The 21,520-nt window shown below is 46.7% G+C and overlaps 1 protein-coding gene across 1 annotated transcript in view; it reads left to right on the top strand.

The window, feature by feature from the left end:
* ABCC2 (ATP binding cassette subfamily C member 2) overlaps window positions 1-21,520 on the top strand; it is an 83,201-nt gene extending 61,681 nt beyond the window's left edge. Inside the window, 9 exon segments of the mRNA XM_021073710.1 lie at window positions 678-833; window positions 2,641-2,840; window positions 4,749-4,875; window positions 7,032-7,133; window positions 7,981-8,124; window positions 9,262-9,420; window positions 10,889-11,055; window positions 13,522-13,716; window positions 15,814-21,520. Coding sequence (XP_020929369.1) covers window positions 678-833; window positions 2,641-2,840; window positions 4,749-4,875; window positions 7,032-7,133; window positions 7,981-8,124; window positions 9,262-9,420; window positions 10,889-11,055; window positions 13,522-13,716; window positions 15,814-15,943 — 1,380 coding nt within the window. The 3' untranslated portion in view covers window positions 15,944-21,520.

The raw sequence follows: 21,520 nt of genomic DNA on the forward strand, positions 1-21,520 counted from the left end.
TCCATTGGCTTATTTATTCATTTATTCAAAAGGACATGAAAGCACTATGCAGTAAGACCCATCCGTCAGCTATGGGCTCCTTGCTTAGAACAGGGGCCAGGCAGGGATCACATTGAATATACACCTCTCTTTCTCTGTGAAGCTCTCTGCTTGGTAAAGGAAACAACTTCCCAGGCAAAGGATGGTTCTTCAGGCAAGGGTGGGTGACAGGGCTTGTTGGCTGTACACTCCAAACAAATGTTTATTAAATGCTTGTTATGTACCAGGCTGTGTTCTGGGTGATCAGCAGAATCAGGACCTGTGTAAAGTTCGAATGATAAAATTGGCTTGGTTATAGGAGAATGGACATGTAAGGCTCTATTAGCTTAGAGTGGTTACGAATGGTTTAATACATTTGCAAAATGGGAATTTCACTGAGTGAAATTCTATGGCTGACTCTATTGAAAAAGATGAATAATGGCTGCCATATCGATTTGGAGGGATTTAGAAAGATGAAAGAGTTACAGAAAGAAGATGGGTTGTTGGGATGAACAGAACACTGTACTGCAGATGAAAACCATGAACCCATTAAAGGAAGGAGTCAGTGGGAACCCTGAGAAATTTCCCTGAGAAAATAACCTGGAAGTCCAGTGTTACAGAAATCATTAGCACCTTGTCTCTCCTTTTTATGTCCCCAGGATATTTCCACCCTGGATGACACCCTCCCCATGTCTTTGCGCTCCTGGCTTATGTGCTTCCTGGGCATCATCAGCACCCTTGTCATGATCTGCTTGGCCACCCCCGTCTTCGTCATCATCATCATTCCTCTTGGCATCATTTATGTGGCTGTTCAGGTAGGTTTAGAAATGGCTAGGTTTCCTTTCCTCTCATAAAAGCCCAAGCTCCTTCCTGAGACTCTTTTATTTATTGCTGGTCCCTCCCTGCCTCTCCAGCCTCTCTGTCGTGGAATCATATATTCACATCCCAAGGAGCCTGTGGGCCACTGAATGAAGCCCAAATGTCTGTACTGTTAGGTACAGGGTCACAGTCAACCTCACCTCCGCTGCTGCCCCCCACAAATTAAAGTGGGGCCAATGGACATTCGGTTCCAAGCCTACTTGGAGGTTGGGTCTGGAAAAAGTCCTGAAGCCCTGTAACACCCTGCACAAGGGGTAGGTCATGGATTGCTTCTAGAAGAGCTGTGCTAAGGCTGCTTTGGGCTTCATCCTTTTGGCGATGGTTCTTGGCAGGAGCCGATCTCTTTTCACTTCAGAGCAACTCTCCTGTTACAGAGGTGTCTGTGGATGGCTTAGGCTCCATTCCAGGGTGTTTTGGAGGCCACAGCTAGCTGGAGAGCCATGCCTCATGGAAAAACTGGAGCAAGTGGAAAGGGCTTCAGGCCCATAATAACTGACAAGGGGAGGGAAGCTGTGGAGAGAATGCCTGTCCTACCATCATCTTTGGGAGGAACTGTTTGCCTCAGGAAAACAATTCTGAAGCCTCGTGGCCTGTGGCAAGGTGACCCTGCCTGGTGTTTCTTTTGGGTTTCTCAGGGACATTTTCATCCCTGTTAGTAACAAACCAGCAAAAAAGAGGCAGGAAATTTGAGGAAACTTCCAAGATTAACATTTTGAATTCTGACTCTCAAATGCACAGCTCTTCTCTGGTTGCAGCAAATCCTCTTGGAATAATCTAGTAGCACCACCAACCCCATCCCCCCTCAGCCTTCACTCTCTATATTTTTGTCTTTTTAGGGCCACACCCACGGCATATGGAGGTTCCCAGGCTAGGGGTCCATTCAGAGCTGTAACTGCTGGCCTACACCACAGCCACAGCAATGCGGGATCCGAGCCGAGTCTGCGACCTACACCACAGCTCACGGCAACACCGGATCCTAAACCCACTGAGCAAGGCCAGGGATCGAACCCGCAACCTCATGGTTCTCAGTCGGATTCGTTTCTGCTGCACCATGACGGGAACTCCAGCCTTCACTCTCTATTATATCCACTTCTGGTTCTTAGACCCTCAACATTCTGCACACTTCCAGAACGTTCTTTACCTACACATACAATCAAGGCACAGTTCTGGTCCCTTGCCTGATTTTATTTTTATCCAAACCTCAGCCATTTATTATTGCTCATGCTCTATACCCCTCGGTTCCCAGCTGCATTTATAAAATCCTTTTGGAGACGGTTTTTCTAACCACTACAGAACTACTGTTTTGATGATAATGTGCTGATTGATTCTCGGGAGCATACAGATAAGGGTGACAAAACAACTTACATGGTTTGAAAATGCCAGCCCCTAGGGCTGGGGTGTGGTGTCCTCACTTTCGTGCTCCCTGTTCCCCACCAACCCCAGCTCTTCCCACCACCCTCGTCCTCTGAGCCGCTCGCATCACTCCTCTGTCAGAGGCGACACCAGAGGCCTCTTGTCTGTCTGGTTGTGGGCTGTGTCCTCAACATAAAGAATGATGGGGGCTGGGCAAAGGGGTTCTTTGGTGGCTCAGCAGGTGAAGGATCCAGCATCGTCACCGCCGAGGCTCTGGTCACTGTGGACGTGGCAAAGAAAGAAAAGAATGTTGGGTCATGGCCATGAAAGAAGAGGTACCAGCATGTGGGATGTGATTATGTGACTGATTCTTTCCTTTTTTGGGTCCAGATATTTTATGTGGCCACTTCCCGCCAGCTCAGACGACTAGACTCTGTCACCAGGTCCCCAATCTACTCTCACTTCAGTGAGACTGTGTCAGGCCTGCCTGTTATCCGTGCCTTTGAGCACCAGCAACGGTTTCTAAAGCACAACGAGATAACAATTGACACCAACCAGAAATGTGTCTTTTCCTGGATTATCTCCAACAGGTGAGGCTGCCCCTGAGTATGCACCCAAATAGGTGCTCTGGGGTTCTGCACGTTTGACTTTAGCTGTGGGAGGACACGGGGGGCCAGTGCTGTGAAATTCATTCTGGCCAAACACGCCTGTTAATAGCGGAGAGGAAGCATTAGCTTTGGAGTCAGCCTGGGTCCCTGTGTTTTCCCTGCCCCTTGCTAAGCAGAGTGAATTGTCTTGACTCCTCTCAGGAAAACCTCATTTTCTTTGTCTTTATGATGGCTGGAATATTTTTATGACAGCTGGAATACATCCTATCTCACAGGCTTACGGAGGAAGTCAGTGACATGTGTGAGCATTTTGTAATCCAGGTTCTGTACAAGTGCTGGGCGCACTGGCCATTGTTGGCTTCCCTGAGATTCTCCATAGATGGAACACTCTCTGTAAGGTGCTGAGAGAAGTGGAGGTTGCAAGGAGGCGAGCTGGGAATTCTTAGGTAAAATCAGTGATGGCAGAAATGGAAAGCTCGCATTCTTTATTTCTCCAGCTTCATTAGACCCTGGCAAGAAGTCCCTAGAGGAGGAAGCCCTTTTTCAAGAAGTGAAAACTCTTGAGTGGCTTCCACATCTTCTGGAGGTGTGAAGGTCAACCTAATGAGACTTAGAATTTTTTTTCTTTTTTGGCTGTGCCTGTGGCAAGTGGAAGTTCCCAGGCCAGGGATAGAACCTGTGCCATAGCAGTGACCTGAGCCACAGCAAAGACACCGGGTCCTTAACCCAGTGAGCCACCAGGGAACTCAGAATTATTTGGAACATGAAGACGTCAGGAATTTGATTGTAAAGTTTGTTTTTGTTTTTGTTTTTTTGCTTTTTAGGGCCACACTTGCAGCATATGGAAGTTCCCAGGCTAGGGGTTGGATCTGAGCTGCAGCTGCTGGCCTATGCCATAGCCACAGCAATGTGGGATCCAAGCCATGGTCTGTGACCTACACCACAGCTCATGGCAATACCAGATAGCCACTTAGCAAGGACAAGGAACAAAACCACATCCTCGTGGATACTAGTCGGGTTTGTTTCCACTGAGCCACAATGGGAACTCCCAGATTCTTTATGCCACTTTTTCCCATGCCTAATCAAAAGAAATCACTTGGAATACTTATTAAAAATGTAGGTTCCTGGAGTTCCCGTCATGGCGCAGTGGTTAACGAATCCGACTAGGAACCATGAGGTTGCGGGTTCGGTCTCTGGCCTTGCTTAGTGGGTTAACGATCTGGCGTTGCCGTGAGCTGTGGTGTGGGTTGCAGATGCGGCTCGGATCCCGCGTTGCTGTGCCTCTGGCGTAGGCCGGCGGCTACAGCTCCGATTCAACCCCTAGCCTGGGAACCTCCATATGCCGCGGGAGCGGCCCAAGAAATAGCTAAAAAGACCAAAAAAAAAAAAAAAAAAGTAGGTTCCTGAAACCAGTTCCTTGAATTTGCTGGGGAAGAGTCCAGGAATTTTTTGGTATGATTTTTAACAATTGCCACCAGATGATTCTTAGGATTTGGTAGCTTTGGGAGCTATAGGATTTAGGATTTTCTTAGTTTAGAAAACTTCTCTAGTATCTTTAAAATGCAATTTGGAGTTCACTCTTGGTGTAGTGGGTTAAGGATCCAGCGTTGTCACTGCAGTGGCCCAGGTTGCTACTGCGGCCTGGGTTCAGTCCCTGGCAAGGGAACTTCCATGTGCCATGGGCATGGCTCCCGCAAAATGCAATTTGTTTCCTAAAATCCAATTATAAGACTTTAGGAACACATGGTTTAAGCAAATTGAGGTAGTTCTTAAGAATGCAACCTGCTCACTCAACCCCTTGAGAATACTCTGTGAACACCTAGGTTGCTGGGTAGGATAAGGAAGCAGACACCTCTCATGGACTCTTCTTCTGGTTCTGTTGCCCTACAGGTGGCTTGCAGTTCGTCTGGAGTTTATTGGGAACATGATTGTCTTCTGTTCATCCTTGATGATGGTTATTTATAGAAATACCCTGAGTGGGGACACTGTGGGCTTTGTTCTGTCCAACGCACTCAATGTGAGTCTGAAGGTTGGGGGTGGGTATTGGTTGAATCAAGGCATTATTCTTTTTTGTTTTGGTTTGGTTTTTTGTTTTTTTTTTGTTTAGGGCTGCAGGTGCAGCATATGGAAGTTCCCAGGCTAGGGGTTGAATCGGAGCTGCAGCTCCCGGCCTACACCACAGCCACAGCAACACTGGATCCTCATCCCAATGAGTAAGGCCAGGGATCGAACTGGCATCCTCATGGATACTGGTCAGGTTCCTTTCGGCTGAGCCACAGCAGGAACTCCTAATGCCTTATTCTTAAATAGTCTAGAGTATACCATGGAGTCCATGCGCTTGAGTCATTTCTACATCCCGAGGGGCCACAGGGAGACTGAGGTTCAGACCCTGGCTCCATCTCTTACTAACTGTGTAACCCATGTACGTAATCCTTCCTCTTTCTAGGCAGGTACCAGTGTCATCGGGAAAAATTGATACAAATGTCGTGGCCCTTGGGTGTTAAGGAAACAATTTCATATGACTCAGTCTAATGGTTTCCTATCTCTTTGTCTCTGCTTAATTATAGTCAATAGAGAGAACCCCTGAAAATATATAACAGAGCATATACCCAGAAAACCTTTTAAACAAATAACTCCTCCCATGTTTGTTTTTCTTAAATCACAAAATAATTGGAGTTAATTTTCATAAAGAATATAGTCTGATAAGACTATATAATGTATCTCCCAATTGAGTAAGGGATAAATATCAGACTATTTCTTCTCACCTACGAGGGTGACAGGCACTGCCGTTAATGTTTGCTAAATGACACTTGTTTACGGAGTCATTGGGCCATCTTTTGTGGTGTCTTTCTGAACTGATGTATTGGAGGTCGACTACCAGCAGGGTCTATGTGGTGACGTTTCAGGAGGAGTTCATAAGGCCCCAGGCGACCATGGTGGGACATCCACAAGGACTCTGCCATTCACCAGAATCACTGGGTTGCCTGTGCCACACTGCCCTTTCACGCCCCCACGTCTAGGCTTATTGACCTAGGACAGATAGGCAAAGAGGTAGAGAACTATTAGATTGAACCTAAAGAAAAACATCCAAATATCAACAATTCAGGTTGGTCCAAGTGCAGTGGAGCTTACCATTAAGTGATCACTGCCAGTTACAGATTTCTTCGTTCCTTCTCCACTCTCACTGCTTCACTTGACTTTAAACACACACACACACACACACTTCTTATGGTTCCACCTACATCAAGGGGGTTACTCTTAGTCCCCACTCTCCTATGCTCTTCCTCTCTCTAAGCACCATGTGCTCAAAAAATTGCCCTGTGCATTTGTGCCAGGACTTTGTTTTTACCTGAAAGAAGCTTGGATCTGAGTAACTAGATTCCCTGGACTCTGGCCCAGATTTTTTTTTTTTTTTTTTTTTTTTTTTTTAGGTCACATCTGCGGCATATGGAGGTTCCCAGGCTAGGGGTCGAATCGGAGCTGGAGCTGCTAGTCTACACCACAGCCACAGCAACACGGGATCTGAGCTGTGCCTGCGACCTACACCACAGCTCACGGATGCTAGTTGGATTCGTTTCTGCTGAGCTACGATGGGAACTCCTGGCCCAGATCTTAACAGCCATCTTCCTGGTGGGTTAGATGTATCTTTGTAATGGCAGGAAGGTACCTGGAGTATCTTAAGGTAACAGAGGACCAGGGTCCATGTAGAAGTCCCGCTGGGAGGGTTGGTTTCTCAATCAAGCTGTTGTTAACTGAGAGCAGAGAGAAGACGAAGCTTTTTGGAAGGACTTTTCCTACCCCGTGTCTTTCCTTATGCCTGCCACATTGAGAGAACGCCACCTCTACCTCCTAAGGGCCAAGTTCAGGTTCCACTGCACCAGCCACCAGCCTCTCCAGCCTCAGCTTTGGCCCCAGGCCACTCCAAGCTGTGTTGCTTTTCGTGTGAGCACCACACAGCCAAGCACTTCCTCGTCCTCCAGCCACTAGATGCACTGGCCTCATTTCCCCCCCACCCCAAGGAGGCGTGGATTGTCACTAACACATTTCCTTGCTCCCTTGTAGAGCCTGGCACAGTGCTGGCTACCAAGTGGGCACTAGATGGACCTTGCAGTTTAACTAGTTGGATTGGTTTCTGAACCTGAGATGATCTTTAGTCTTCTGGTTTTTCTGTAGATCACACAAACCCTGAACTGGCTGGTGAGGATGACGTCAGAAATCGAGACCAACATTGTGGCTGTTGAGCGAATAAATGAATACATACATGTGGAAAATGAGGTAAGGAGGAGTCAGGAGAGCCCAGGGACAAGGGAAAAAGAAAAGTGACTGTGTCAAGAATCCATCTTCACCTGGAGTTCCCATTGCGGCTCAGCAGAAATGAAGCCCACGAGTATCCATGAGGATGCGGGTTTGATCCCTGGCCTCGATCAGTGGGTTAAGGTTCTGGCGTTGCCATGAGCTGTGATGTATGTTGCAGACGCGGCTCGGATCCTGCGTGGCTGTGGCTGTGGTGTAGGCTGGCAGCTGTAGCTCCAATTAAACTTCTAGCCTGGGAACTTCCATACGCTGTGGGTGCGGCCCTAAAAAAAAAAAGAGACGTCTTTACCTAATCTAGAGATTTCACATGGGGTCATAAAAGTTCTCTGAAAATTCCCCTTTGTGTAACTCAAACGACCTAATTTCTTAAAACCTAAAATAGGAAATGGTTAGGGGACACTCAGGTCTTGGGATGGAGCACGTTAAATGGTGGCTTCAGAATTCCCTGGTGGCTGGCTCAGTGGGTTAAGGATCCAGTGTTGTCGCTGCTGTGGGGGTTCAATCCCTAGCCCAGGAACTTCTACATGCCATAAGCATAGCCAAAAAATAGAAAATGGTGGCTTCATTCTGGACCTCCATAGAGCAACGCCGGATCCTTAACCCACTGCACCACAGCGAGAACACCAGGATAGGGATATCTTTAATTGAGTAAGGTAAGAACCTTCTGGAAGTACCATTTTAGTTCAGTCTATTCAACGCAGATGCCCACAGGTGGCTGGGACACTGCCACCCTGTTCTGAGCCAGAGTCCCACGGGAGAGTTGAGTGAGTTGTCACCATGCAAAGCATTTCTCCTGTTTCCTTGCCAGGCACCTTGGGTGACTGATAAGAGGCCTCCAGACGGTTGGCCCAGCAAAGGGGAGATCCAGTTTAGCAACTACCAAGTGCGGTACAGGCCTGAGCTGGATCTGGTGCTGAAAGGGATCACTTGTGACATTAAGAGCACAGAGAAGGTAGGTGGAACTGAAGAAAGGCCTGGGTGTGAGTCCTTGTGGACACAGAAGTGGAGAACTGTGGACTCTGGGCTTTCATTATTTGGTGAAGTGAGCTGTCGGGGCATTTCCTCTGCCCTGGGGAGGTGTAGGGACAGAGAGCCACCACCAGAGGGCAGGATATTGACATGGGATCAAACAGAAGCTCTGCCTGGGCTGTAAAGTCTTTCTCCCTTGCCCCTTCCCTGCCTCCCTGCCGGCATCCTTCTGTGGCTGGCAGGGTTCGTTTCCTGTAAGAGCCTCTCATAGAGGGGAAGTCAGGAAGGAAGGAAGTTGTGGGAACAGTGACAAGAGGTTGTCCCTGCAGAAAGAAAGGCCTAGTTCTCCTTCGTCTGCGAAGTCCTGCGCCCTCCTATGTGTTCTTGTTTTCTGAGGAATTAGGGTCTGATATAGGACCACAAAGGGTAAGGATGCTGAATAAGTGTCTGGTTCTCACTGATGGCAGGCCTGATCCTTCCCTTCTCCTCACTTCTAAACAAGGACTTTTAAGAATCTGTAATTTCCGGAGTTCCTGCCTTGGCTCAGTGGTTAACGAATCTGACTAGGAACCATAAGGTTGTGGGTTCGAACCCAGGCCTTGCTCAGTGAGTTAAGGATCCAGCATTGCCGTGAGCTGTGGTGTAGTGTAGGTCACAGACGCAGCTCAGATCTGGTGTTTCTGTGGCTGTGGCATAGGCCGGCGGCTACAGCTCCAATTAGACCCCTAGCCTGGGAACCTCCATATGCCACACCTAGAAAAGGCAAAAAGACCAAAAAAAAAAAAAAAAATCTATAATTTCCATCGACTATGATAAAAAATTTTTAAAAAAGAAAATGTGCAGGAAAATATTTTAAAAACTATGTTGCATAAATTCCAGCAAACAATAAAAAATATATAATTCAAATGAATATAACAACAGCTGCTGATATGTCCGTTTCCAGCAGTCCCCAGAGTTCTCAGCAAGCAGTGAATTAGGAAGCGGGATGGGAAAAGCCATCTTTTCCGGGCACTTTTCCCCACCCAAACCGAAACCAGTTTAACATCTTAGATAAATCACTGTCTTTTTCTACCTGCGATTATGAAAGGTGAACTAACCTGCAAAGGACTCATATTTACAGATCGGTGTAGTGGGCAGGACAGGAGCTGGGAAGTCATCCCTGACCAACAGCCTCTTCAGAATCCTAGAGGCTGCAGGAGGCCAGATCACCATCGATGGGGTGGATATTGCTTCCATTGGGCTCCACGACCTCCGAGAGAAGCTGACCATCATCCCCCAGGTGAGCTCTGCAACTTACACTGTCACTCCCAGCTTGTTGTGCAAGAAACATTTCTTTGTCTTTTTGTCTTTTTAGGGCCGCACTGATGGCACATTGGAGGTTCCCAGGCTAGGAGTCGAATCAGAGCTACAGCTGCTGGCCTGCGCCAGAGCCACAGCAACGCCAGATCTGAGCCACATTTGCAACCTATACCGCAGGTCATGGCAATGCCAGATCCTTAACCCACTGAGTGAGGCCAGGGATCGAACCCGCAACCTCGTGGTTCCTAGTCGGATTCATTTCCGCTGTACCACAATGGGAACGCCACAAGAAACCTTTCTTGATGGATGTTCATTTAGCAATGTCATTTCTGCTGTCTACCCAGTACATCTAAGCTAGCTCCCTAAGACGTACTGCTTCCAGAACTTACAAAAATGAATTTTGTATCTTGGGATGTTGTGCTTGTGCGACTGCCAGGATCTAACCAGCAGGTGGCAGCAACACAACAGCAGTCAAACAGAGCAGATGATTCTTTAGCATTTCTAGAGCCGGTCTTGGTTCAGGGAACCTTTGCAATCAGCGTTAGCAGTTTTGCCACTGAAGCCTGAAACCATTAAGCTTTATACTCCCCACTTGATACGGTTAAAAGAGAGAGGAGCGAACTTGTGGGAGGTTTTTGCCAGCAAGCGGAACAGTTGGTGCATCAGCAAGAAAGGCTTCAACCGCAGCTTCTTCTCCGGACCTTCCCAAACATGGATGGCCCTGGAGGGTCTGGGCCCTTCTCAGAACCTGGGCTGCTCTGCTCGCTGCAGCCAAGTTCCTGGATGGCTTTGATAGACTCTTTTCTCTAACCTTTTTAAAAGCATGATAAATTCTTCCCCTGGAGTTCCTGTCATGGCTTAGCAGTTAACGAACCCAACTAGTACCTGTGAGAATGCGGGTTCAGTCTCTGGCTTTGCTCAGTGGGTTAAGGATCTGGCATTGCCGTGAGCTGTGGTGCAGGTCACAGATTCGGCTCGGATCCCACATTGCTGTGGCTCTGGCGTAGGCCAGCAGCTTCAGCTCCAATTTGACCCCTAGCCTGGGAACCTCCATATGTCATGGGTGTGGCCCTAAAAAAAAATTAAATAAATCAGTACAGCTGTCACTAGCTCTTCCCCCACCTGCCTCCGGCCCCTTCCACCCCCACCCCAGGGGTCTTCATTTGAAGGTGTGGGACATTCCTCTCACCCTCTGGAGAGATGTTAAGGCAAATTTAGAAATCCGTAAATGAATCTCAGAATGAAAAACAACAACAGAAGCAGACCTCCTCTTCATGCCATGTTAGCTCCCAGTGTTCAGCTCGAAGCCTTCAGCAGGGAAACGTTGCAGAAGCTTGACCGCAAACTAACCAGCTTCCCAGCTCAGACAGGTCCTGCCCGCTTTCTTGGCCACCAAGAACCATGAGTTCTTTTGCTGACCTCAAGCCCACTTCTCCCTTGTCCTGCAGGATCCCATCCTGTTCTCTGGGACCCTGAGAATGAATCTCGACCCTTTCAACAGCTACTCAGATGAGGAGCTTTGGAAGGCCTTGGAGCTGGCTCACCTCAAGTCCTTTGTGTCTCACCTGCAACTTGGGTTGTCCTACGAGGTGACAGAGGGCGGTGACAACCTGAGGTATGTTTCATAAGTTACTTCGTCCACAGGCACTGGAGGAGGCAAGAGGACCACTCCTCTTGTCACTCATGGTGGGTAGCAGCTGGCATCAAAGAACTTTTTCTCTGGGTCTAATTCCTAATGTGTAAAACCAACCCGTTGTGACGATTAAAATAGACCTGAATGTCCTTGGAAACTCTTGAAAACCTTTGTTAGCAAACATACCCTCCCAAGATATTTCAAATGTGAACTTACAGATCTTGCCATAGCGGCCTCTACTGTCAAGCTGAAAACAATCCCCAGCCCTGGTCCAGCGCCAGAGCTTGATTTGATTGGTATGAGGCATTGACTGGGCATGGGACTTCTAACGGATCCCGGGGGGTTGTTACAGGCAGCTGTTTGAGAAGCCTTGATCTAAGAGGCCCATGGGTGATGGAGGGGTGGTGGCCTCGGGGTGCTGGGGCAGCGCTGACCTACTGGAAACCAGCACAGACACTCTTATGGCGTCACGATTCCTTTTCAAAGCATTTCTACATATCCATGTACATGGATTTCTACATATTTCTACATATCCATGTACATCCATGTACTGTCAATTGATCTAGCACAAGTGGGCCTGGCATTTTTCCTGCCACAACCTGTTTTTTCCATCCACACGCTGTCAGCTTTCAGCCAAAGCCAGTGGCTGAGCGGCAGGTCTTGCTGCAGCCCTGGGTGCATTCAGAATGGTGGGTGGGGCATGGACCAGTGGCAGCTGGAGCTCAGAGACTACACTTGACATGGCATCACCAGTGCCTTGACTTCAGACCTGGTTTGGAGGTGTCAAAACTTAAAATTCTCTGGTCAGGGAGTTCCCGTAGTGGCGCAGCGGAAACGAATCTGACAAGTATCCATGAGGATGTGGGTTCGATCCCTGGCCTTGCTCAGTGGGTTGGGGATCCTGTATTGCCGTGAGCTGTGGTGTGGATCCAAGATGTGGCTCAGATCTGGCGTGGCTGTGGCTGTGGCAGAGGCTGGCAGCTGTAGCTCCGATTCGACCCCTAGCCTGGGAACTTCCATATGCTGTGGGTGTGGCCCTAGAAAGCAAAAAAATAAAATTCTCTGGTCAGAGATTGGAGATCAGCCAGGGGAGAGGGTCAGCAGTTGAAAGCCAAACTGATGCCTTAGCAACAGCCTGTTACCTTGAAGTCCAACATCAAGGTAACAAGCAGGCAAGAGTTGGGAGAGTTAAGTAAATAGTTTTGCAGAGTCTCCCTTTTCACATTACTGGAAGTTCATCTTGGGTGACTTCTCATCTCCTGCAGAAATTTTCTTACACAGAATTACAGAACTTTAGCCACCCCCTGTTTAATATGTTCCCTAATGGCCACAGCAGGAGAGAGCAATTAGCAAATTCCCGAATATTTCCTCCACATCATTTCCCAAAGCTTCTTTATGTAAGTAAGAGGTCCAGCCTTCATTACTGGCTTTTAGCAAATTAAAGCCATTTGCATTTTATAGGCATATTCGAATTCCACATACATTGCATCTCACACCAAGACATCACGTTCATTAGCTAGCTACCGTCCCTCGTCAAGGCAGAAGGCCTTGATCAAATAATTAGCCTTGGGACTAGAATTACACATTAAAATAAGGAATGGATTTTCTAAGGCTGCTAAGAAATGCCACCGGGGCATTCTCGTGCAGCGTCACCCTATATTAATGGCATCAGGTCAAATCCTGCTGAAGCGAACTTGGGGACATCCATCTTATTTTGAAATTATTGCTCAGGTACTGAGATATCTGCAGCTAAATGCAAAGCACTGTTCCTGGGCTAGTGTTTTCCAACTTGTTAAACACGAAAATCTCCTGGAGTGTATTCAAAATACACATTCCAGGAGTTTCTGTCATGGCTCAGTGGTAATGAACCCAACTAGTATCCATGAGGATGCAGGTTCGATTCCCGGCCTTGCCCAGTGGGTTAAGGAGCTGGCATTGCCACAAGCTGTGGTGTAGTTTGCAGACTCAGCTTGGATTCTGAGTTGCTGTGGCTGTGGGTAGGCCGGCAGCTACGGCTCAGATTCGACCCCTAGCCTGGGAATTCATATGTGGGTGTGGCCCTAAAAAAGATACAAAAATAAACAAAATACATGTTCCTGCGAGTTGCCTGGTGGCTCAGGTTTAAGGCTCTGGTGGTGGCATGGCCAAAAACAACGACAACAAAACCTTATATGTTGCAAGGCTCCTCCTCATTCTGATTGAGTGGGGCTCAGAAATATGAATTTTTGAATTAAATATCTGTGGTGGGTCTTGCAATTAATTGAAAAAGTTTGGAAAACAATGTTCTTGGCAATAATGAACAGCTAGTGGAAGAGGCTAAGGCATCTTGGAGGAATTTAGGAGTGTTTAAATCTGATCTGGAATATGACATTTCCCTCCCCCTCCCCCAACCCCAGGTTATTCCTTGGCCCTTTGAGGCTAATGCTTGGTTTCTTCCATGGGCTACAGCATAGGACAGAGACAGCTACTCTGCCTGGCCAGGGCTCTGCTTCGGAAATCCAAGATCCTGATCATGGATGAAGCCACTGCTGCGGTGGATCTAGAGACAGATCACCTCATCCAGATGACCATCCAAACTGAGTTCTCCCACTGCACCACCATCACCATTGCCCACCGACTGCACACCATCATGGACAGTGACAAGTGAGTGAGCGGGGGACAGAGCTTGATGGCCACAGCTTAACCCTTTGTCAATAGTAATGGCATCAGAGAGTTCCCATTGTGGCTCAGCCATTACAACCCAACTAGTATCCATGAGGATTCGGGTTCCATCCCTGGCCACCTCAGTGGGTTACAGATCTCGTGTTGCCTTGAGTTGTGGTGTTGTGAGCATCAGCCATAAGATATCTTTTTTTTTTTTTTTTTTTTTTGGCTGTTAAGGCCACACCCACAGCATATGGAGGTTCCCGGGCTAGGGACTGAAACGGGGCTGCAGCTGCCAACCTACGCCACAGCCACAGCCACGCTGAATCCCTGACCCACTGAGCAAAGCCAGGGATCAAACCCTCATGGATACTAGTCAGATTCATTTCCACTGTGCTACAACGAGAACTCCGGCAGCGAGATACCTTACAGAAGGTTAAACCATCTTCGTTCTACTGATGAAGAAGCGGAGGCTGAGAGATTTCGCAGATCTGCCTCCCATTACGCATTGTGCTGATGGAAGCCAGCCGGGTTAAGGGAACTGTCTCGAGGGCAAAATGGGAAATGCGTGTATCTGTCAACTCAACTGGGTCTCAGGGGCTCCCCCTGCAAACAGGAGCTTTCTATTAGTTCCAGTTCTCACAGATTACAATCAAAATGTGGCTAACGTCCATAATCTTGAAATTGGAGAGAATAGGCTCCCTTTTTTGACCAAGGGGATGGGTCCTTTTTATTTATTTATTTATTTATTTTTTGGTTTTTAGGGCCACACTCGTGACATACGGAGGTTCCCATGATAGGGGTCAAATCAGAGCTGCAGGTGCTGGCCTACGCCACAGCCACAGCATGCAAGATCTGAGCTGCATGTGCGACCTACACCACAGCTCATGGCAACGCCAGATCCTTAACCCACTGATCGAGGTCAGAGATCGAACCCACAACCTCATGCTTCCTCATTGGATTTGTTTCCACTGCGCCACAACAAGAACTCCAAGTCTCCCTTTTAAAATCAGCGTATCCTTAGAGTTCACGTTGTGGCTCAGCAGTAACAAACCTGACTAGTGTCCATGGGCATATGTAAGTTCGATCCCTGGCTTCACTCAGTGGGTTAAGGATCTAGTGTTACTGTGGCTATGGCACAGGCTGGCAGCTGTAGCTCTTATTCGACCCCTAGCCCAGGAACTTCCATGTGCTGCAGGTGTGGCCCTAAAAAGAAAAACAAAAATTTTTCAAAAAATAAGTGTGTCCTTAACGTATATTCTTAAAAAAAAAAAAAGCTCATGTAAATGGAGATATTCTTATACTGTTCTGTTTGATATTCCACATGCAATCCATCTGTGTTGATAGAGAGCCACGCTTGGTTCATTCATCCTCACTGCTTTGCAGTATGAATGAACAGTCTGTCCCTGAAGCAGTCGGTTGGACCGGCGCAGGGGACCTTGCCCAGACAGAGACCCCTTGTCTCAGCCAGGGAGGTTCTTTTTCCGAATGGATTTGCACAGTCAATATGAAACCAATGCTGAGATTGGAATAGCACAAGCTTTATTCAGGCCAAAGAAGGGAGAAGAGGGAGTAGTTCACAAATCAATTTCTCAACCCAATTCGGGCAAATACCCCACTTATATAGGAGCTCATATGAAAGGGAGGGAATTGGAAAGAGTGGGAGGAATATTCATAATTTATCCAAGAACAGGTTTGTCTGTGGTTTGGGCCCAGAACCGAGGCAATACTCTTTTTCAGTCCGTGTATGGGCTTTTCTGGTTGTTGTCATGGCAACTGTCAACTGTCATGGCACCGGTGAGTGTGTCATTTAGCTAATGTATCACAGTGAGTATAAAATGAGGCTCAAGGTCTCCTGGAAGTCGAATCTTCTGCCATCTTGGGCCTCACTGGTTCTAGCCAGTTCTTGTTTTACTCTTTGCAGTTTCCTCCTGAAACTTCGATAAGAGCAGGTGGTTTCTATTGGAGGAAGGGGGAGGGGTTTGATTCTGGGGCAACAACCTTGGTAACAGTGCCATGACCTAGGCCTGGTTATTCCTATAAATGCCAAGATTTGAGATGCTGCTTCCTAAGACTTCTCTTTCTTTCTCCTTTCAGGGTAATGGTCCTAGACAATGGGAATATTGTACAGTATGACAGCCCCGAAGAACTGTTGAAAACCCCTGGCCCCTTTTATTATATGGCCCAAGAAGCTGGCATTGAAAATACACACAGCACAGCCTTCTGAGAGCAAGTCTGACAGGTTAGAGAAGGGCTGTGAGGACCATTCCGTATTCTTTTTGTGACGTATACGAACAAGTATACATACAAAAAGCGTGCGTAAAATATGTTTTAAAGGATCATAAGTGAACACCCATGTCCCCATTATCCAAGATTTTTCCGAAATGAGTATTATCAGCTGCATCATGATTCCACTGTGATCCTATACCTCCCGGCTTCTCTCCCTCAAGAGAGAACTGCTATCCTGGATTTTGTGATTATTATTCCTTTGCTTTCTGTTTTCGTTTTACAACTTCCCTTAAAAATGGACCTTTTTAAAAACGTATGGCCTCATACTGCTTGTATTCTTCAATGACTTGCCTCTTTTCTGTATTGCATTTGAGATTCATCGCTGTTGATGCACATGGTGAGGCTGGTTCATGCTCCCTGTGCTATGTAGCTCGTCAATGTGTGAATACGCCACAGTTGATCCATTTTAGGGTGGTCAGCAGTAGGGTATTTTCCAGGTTCGTTCTGTTTTATTTTCTCTGTTTTGAGCAATATTGCTATGAACATTCCGGTACATAACTGCTAAGATAACATGTGTAAGAGTTTCTTTAGGTATGACGTATAGGGATGGGAGGTAGCACATGTTTAAATACATATAATAGATAAAGCCAAACTAGTGATGCCAATTTAAAACATTTTTGTCAAATCTGATGAGAATGAACTGGTACCTCATGGAGGTTTTTAAATGTCTATTTCCCTGGTTATGATTCAGGTTTCTGTATGCGGTGTCTACTGGTGCTTGCTCATGGTGCTTTATTTCCTTGAATGTCTCGGGAAATGTTTACTGTAAGCCGCTCAACCTCCTTAGCATTTTTAAAAATTGAAGCATAGCTGAATTACAATTTGTGTTAGCAGGTTTCCTGTGGCTAGAGTTGAAGCTGACCTCTCTTAAAAGGATTGGTGCAAGCTTCTGCCTGCCACCTTGGGGACATTTTGAATTAAATTCTCCACTACGAGCTTTCAAAGCATACAGTTAGTGAGTGGGATTTCAGACCACAATCCTGTGTGAGAGCCAGTTTGTGGTTTCTAGAATCTCAAAAGATTCCTCCCCCTTGATCTAGTGGCAGGTTGGAGATGGGCGTGTGGCATTGCTGACTCCTTCCACGTGGTGGGGTTTATTCCTTACCTGTTCACTGCAAGTATAGCCCTTTTGGGCTCTGGCTCATCAGAGGGTCTCCTGTAGGTTCTCCATATTGACAAGTCTCGGGCTTTCTGTCTTGCCTCAGCATCCTCCAATTGTCCTCACAGGTCAAGATGTCCAGGTAGCTTTGACGCTTCCTCACCTTCCAGGGTTTCTTGTGCCAATTGTCCTCACAGGTCAAGATGTCCAGGTAGCTTTGACGCTTCCTCACCTTCCAGGGTTTCTTGTGCCACGTTATTTTGGGTTTAGCATATTTCTTACCTCCATTTCAGTGCTGCAATTACGAAAGATTTTAATTTATTCATCATTGTAGCTGTTTGTTGAATGAGATGCTCAGAGACTTAACACTTCCTAAAGGAGGGGATCACACCCCTACAAGGCTGGATGAGGAGGGGGCTTGTTTCCTCCTACTTGCTCTGTTCCATCAGCATCACTCTATCAATGTTTGTTTCCCTGCAGAGGCAGTTCATACAAGTAGCAGCCCTGCTTTCAGTTGGCAAATTCAGTGTAGTCCTGCTATCACCAGCTAAGCAGCACCCCCTTCTGGGCAGTCTGGGTTTCAGTTTTAGCGATGGCCTCTCTTGCCTTTTGTTCCACAGACCTAATGATGATCGTTACTTTTGCACTCACCAACCCTCTGATACTTCTTCTCCTTTAGCCCCTTCTCCAATACCTATTTAGCAATTCTTTATATTATTCTGCGAAGATAACCTATGCTTTCTGTCTCCTGACTAACCAAATGGATAGAGCCTTGAAGATAATCCAGTTGAAGTCCCTTATTTTTCAGATAAGCACCAGACTGAGCACAGTCATGACAAGCAGTCAAAACATGCGTGTTTCCAGAAGAGCCAGGACCAGAAACCCATTTCCAGATTTGGTCCCATGATTTCTTCTTTTTCCTATAATGGGAGAGGGTTTTTGATCTACCTACTCCCGTGGGTGCTGATGCAGTGAGGGGAAGGGTCTTTTTTTCTTAGTAGTGATGACTGAGACATCCAGTGAAGGTGGCAGAAACTGGAAGCAGCCTGGATCCAAAACTTTGGTGATGACGCGTCCCCCTCCAGATCTCATCTTGGCCCAGGACCTGGGTAACCCAATGCAATGTTGATGTTTCCTCCTTTCCTTCTGAGGTCTTCATCCTTGACCTTCCCCTGTTCCTCTGTATTTCCTCTGTAATTGATTTCATACACTCCTGGGGTTGCAGCTTCTACACATGATCTCATTTCTAGCCCCTTCCTCCCCTCCAATTTTGAGACTCATACGTTCAGTTGTCTCTGCTGTTATCCCCTGGATAGCCTTCTGGCATCTGACATGCAAATCACCCTACTTGGAAAAACCCTTCTACCTCTTCCACTCTAAAAAGATTTTTTTGCCTGTCTTTCTAACTCAAGTGGTGACATCATCCACTCAGTCCTACAAAATGAAAACCTGGGCATCACTCTCAACGTCTCTTTTTCTTTCCAGATCAAACCAGCCATCAAGCCCTTCCTGTTTTACTTCTGCCCCCCCTGCTGCTTTTGCCAAGTTCAGGTTCTCCTCACTTCCCTCCTGGACGGAAGGAACAGCTATCCTTGCTTTCAGTGTTGTTTTCCTCAAATATACTCACTGCTGGCTACCAGGTTACTCTTCTGCTTAAGCCCATCATTCAACAGCAACATAGGAGTTCCCATTGTGGCACAGTGGTTAACAAATCCGACTAGGAACCGTGAGGTTGTGGGTTCGATCCCTCCCTTGCTCAGTGGGTTGAGGATCTGGCGTTGCCGTGAGCTGTGGTGTAGGTCGCAGATTCGGCTCGGATCCCACAATGCTGTGGCTCTGGCATAGGCTGGTGGCTACAGCTCCGATTAGACCCCTAGCCTGGGAACCTCCATATGCCTCGGGAGCAGCCCTAGAAATGGCAGAAAGACAAATACAACAACAACAAAAACAACAGCAACCTAGAATAAAGTCAGTCTCTGAGTATAGTACAATGAAGCTCCCTAACATCCGATCCAATCTCATTTCTTCCAGCTCCCACACCTCATGTTAAGCTCTGGCAACATCAACATGCTTTAAGATTTCACACACACAATTACCATTCGACTCGAGCTTTTTGCTTCTCTATCCCCTCTGCTTGGAATCCCATGTCTACCTTGAACTCATTAAGACTCAAAAAGAAGTCGCCTTCTCCCAAGAGCCTCCCTCGGCTCCCAGGCTCGCTTTAGTGCATGTTCAATCTTTTAGGCACCTCTGCATCTGAAACGCAGTTCTACAAGGACTCCTCCACCGTAAGATTCTTGGTGGGAGACCGGGGTGCAGCCCTGTGATGAGGTCCCATTACTCGGATACACCAGCACCAGATTTTGATTCGGATGCTGGAGACACACAGAGGCAGAGAAATCTGTGCTGGCAAAGGTGATAGTCACTGTCATTGTCCAGAGGGAGCAACAAGTCCAGTGACACGGTGTGATACTGAGCATCATTCTGGGCTTCAAAGAGTCACTCTGGCTTTCTTACTCCCTTCTGCAGAGTCAGTGAGGGAGGTCAAACCTACTATTTGCGAACTTCTGCTTAAGTTTTACAAGTTGGGGAGTGTTGTTTATGACTAAAAATGCTCCCCAGCTCACTTAATTTGCTTTTACTGTATGTTAGATGATTTTCTGTTTGCATCCCCTCTAAGCTCTGAGACTCATGAAAACAAACAGTTTCTTACCCCATTTTTTATCTCCAATGGCTAGAATATAGCAGGTGCTCAACTTTTTTCAAATGTCCAAAAAATCTTTATAAGAAATACTATAGGGATTAAAAAAAAAAACAAAAAAAAAAAAACTATAGGGGGAGTTCCCATCGTGGTACAACAGAAACGAATCCAACGAGGAACTATGAGGTTACGGGTTTGATCCCTGGCCTAGCTCAGTGGGTTAAGGATCCCACATTGCTGTGAGCTGTGGTCACAGACGCGGCTCAGATCCCGCATTGCTGTGGCTGTGGTGTAGGCCGGCAGCTACAGCTCTGAATGGACCCCTAGCCTGGGAACCTCCATATGCCGCGGGTGTGGCCCTAAAAAGCAAAAAAAAAAAAAAAAAAAAAAAAAAAAAAGAATGAAGAATGTATGCCCTAGTATAGCAATAGGATTGAAGAAGAAAAAGTAATGCCAACAGGAAGAATAAATGTACCAATCAGACCTAAATTTTTTTGCTGGCTAATTTTGTAAAAGTGCCTTTTGAAACACCCTCTGAAGAAATTTGTTCCATTTAGGTAATAAAAATGAGAATACATTTAACCACAAATGCACAGGGATCATGACTTTATCTAAAAGTTAGCAAACAACATTGTACAGACACTGACATTTAAATCTCTAAAATGCTGGAACTCAGCAAAAGCCACGTTCAACTATCAATGTGGATTAGTCTTCCACACAGATCAGATGCTAATCTGATAACATAGATGGTTTTGGAAAAACTTCATATTGTCAGAAGACTAAACACGAAAGTTGTAAAAATGCACTAAAGAAACGGCTACTAAGAAGCACTGCATCTTCATAGTATTCCTTTTTACTTTGTATGCAAGTAATTGGCTCTGCTGCAGAATTTAACTGTTACAAGTTGTGAAAAGCAACTACTTAGGAAATGAATAGAAACAAGAAAAGTATATAGTACCTCTTTTAAGACTACTTTGGGGGTTTCCTGGTGTCATGGCAGGTTAAGGATCTTGTATGGGCTCTGTTGGTGCGCATGTCTGATTCCTGGTTGGGAACTCCTGCAAGCTGTGGGCATGGCTGGGGGGAGGATTAACTTTGGTCCCCACTGAATTAAAAAAAAAAATGTAGCGCTCCTTTCTTCAACTCGAACAGTCAAGGCCTTGGTCTACACACGGTAATCTCGTGAATGGACAGTCACCTTGGTCCTGGCCATGATAGCCATCTGGCTACTCTGATGACCCTGTCACTCATGTCAGATCCACTTGTCCTACGGATGACGGGCTCTCTTGGAGCAGCAGACTTTGGAACATTTACTTGCTGCTCAAACCCACAGCCACTTGTTCCTCATGGGGAAACTGCTTTGTTGGCATCCAACTGTGAAGACAGTCGAGTTGTCCTCGGGTTGTACCTCTGAGCACAGATGTCTCTCCTGGTAAATGGTGGTTTGTCAGGGTTCACATTCTGGCATCACCAAGATCCCTCCTAGTTCCATACATACCTGCCAGGCAGATGCATTTATTAATTTGTCAACCAGTTCCACTTTGGCTAGCTTTTCATTTTCTTTCATCAAAACATCTAATTCTTCTGCATACTTATCTTCATTGTTAATGGTTGAACAGAATCTGTTTGTTTCAGTGGGACCTGGAGTTAGGTATGTGGCATAAGGGCCAAATCTGGCCTGCTGTCTTTATAAATAAAGTTTTATTGAAACATGA

Source organism: Sus scrofa, chromosome 14 (assembly GCF_000003025.6).
Source record: "Sus scrofa isolate TJ Tabasco breed Duroc chromosome 14, Sscrofa11.1, whole genome shotgun sequence".
Classification (NCBI taxonomy): domain Eukaryota; kingdom Metazoa; phylum Chordata; class Mammalia; order Artiodactyla; family Suidae; genus Sus; species Sus scrofa.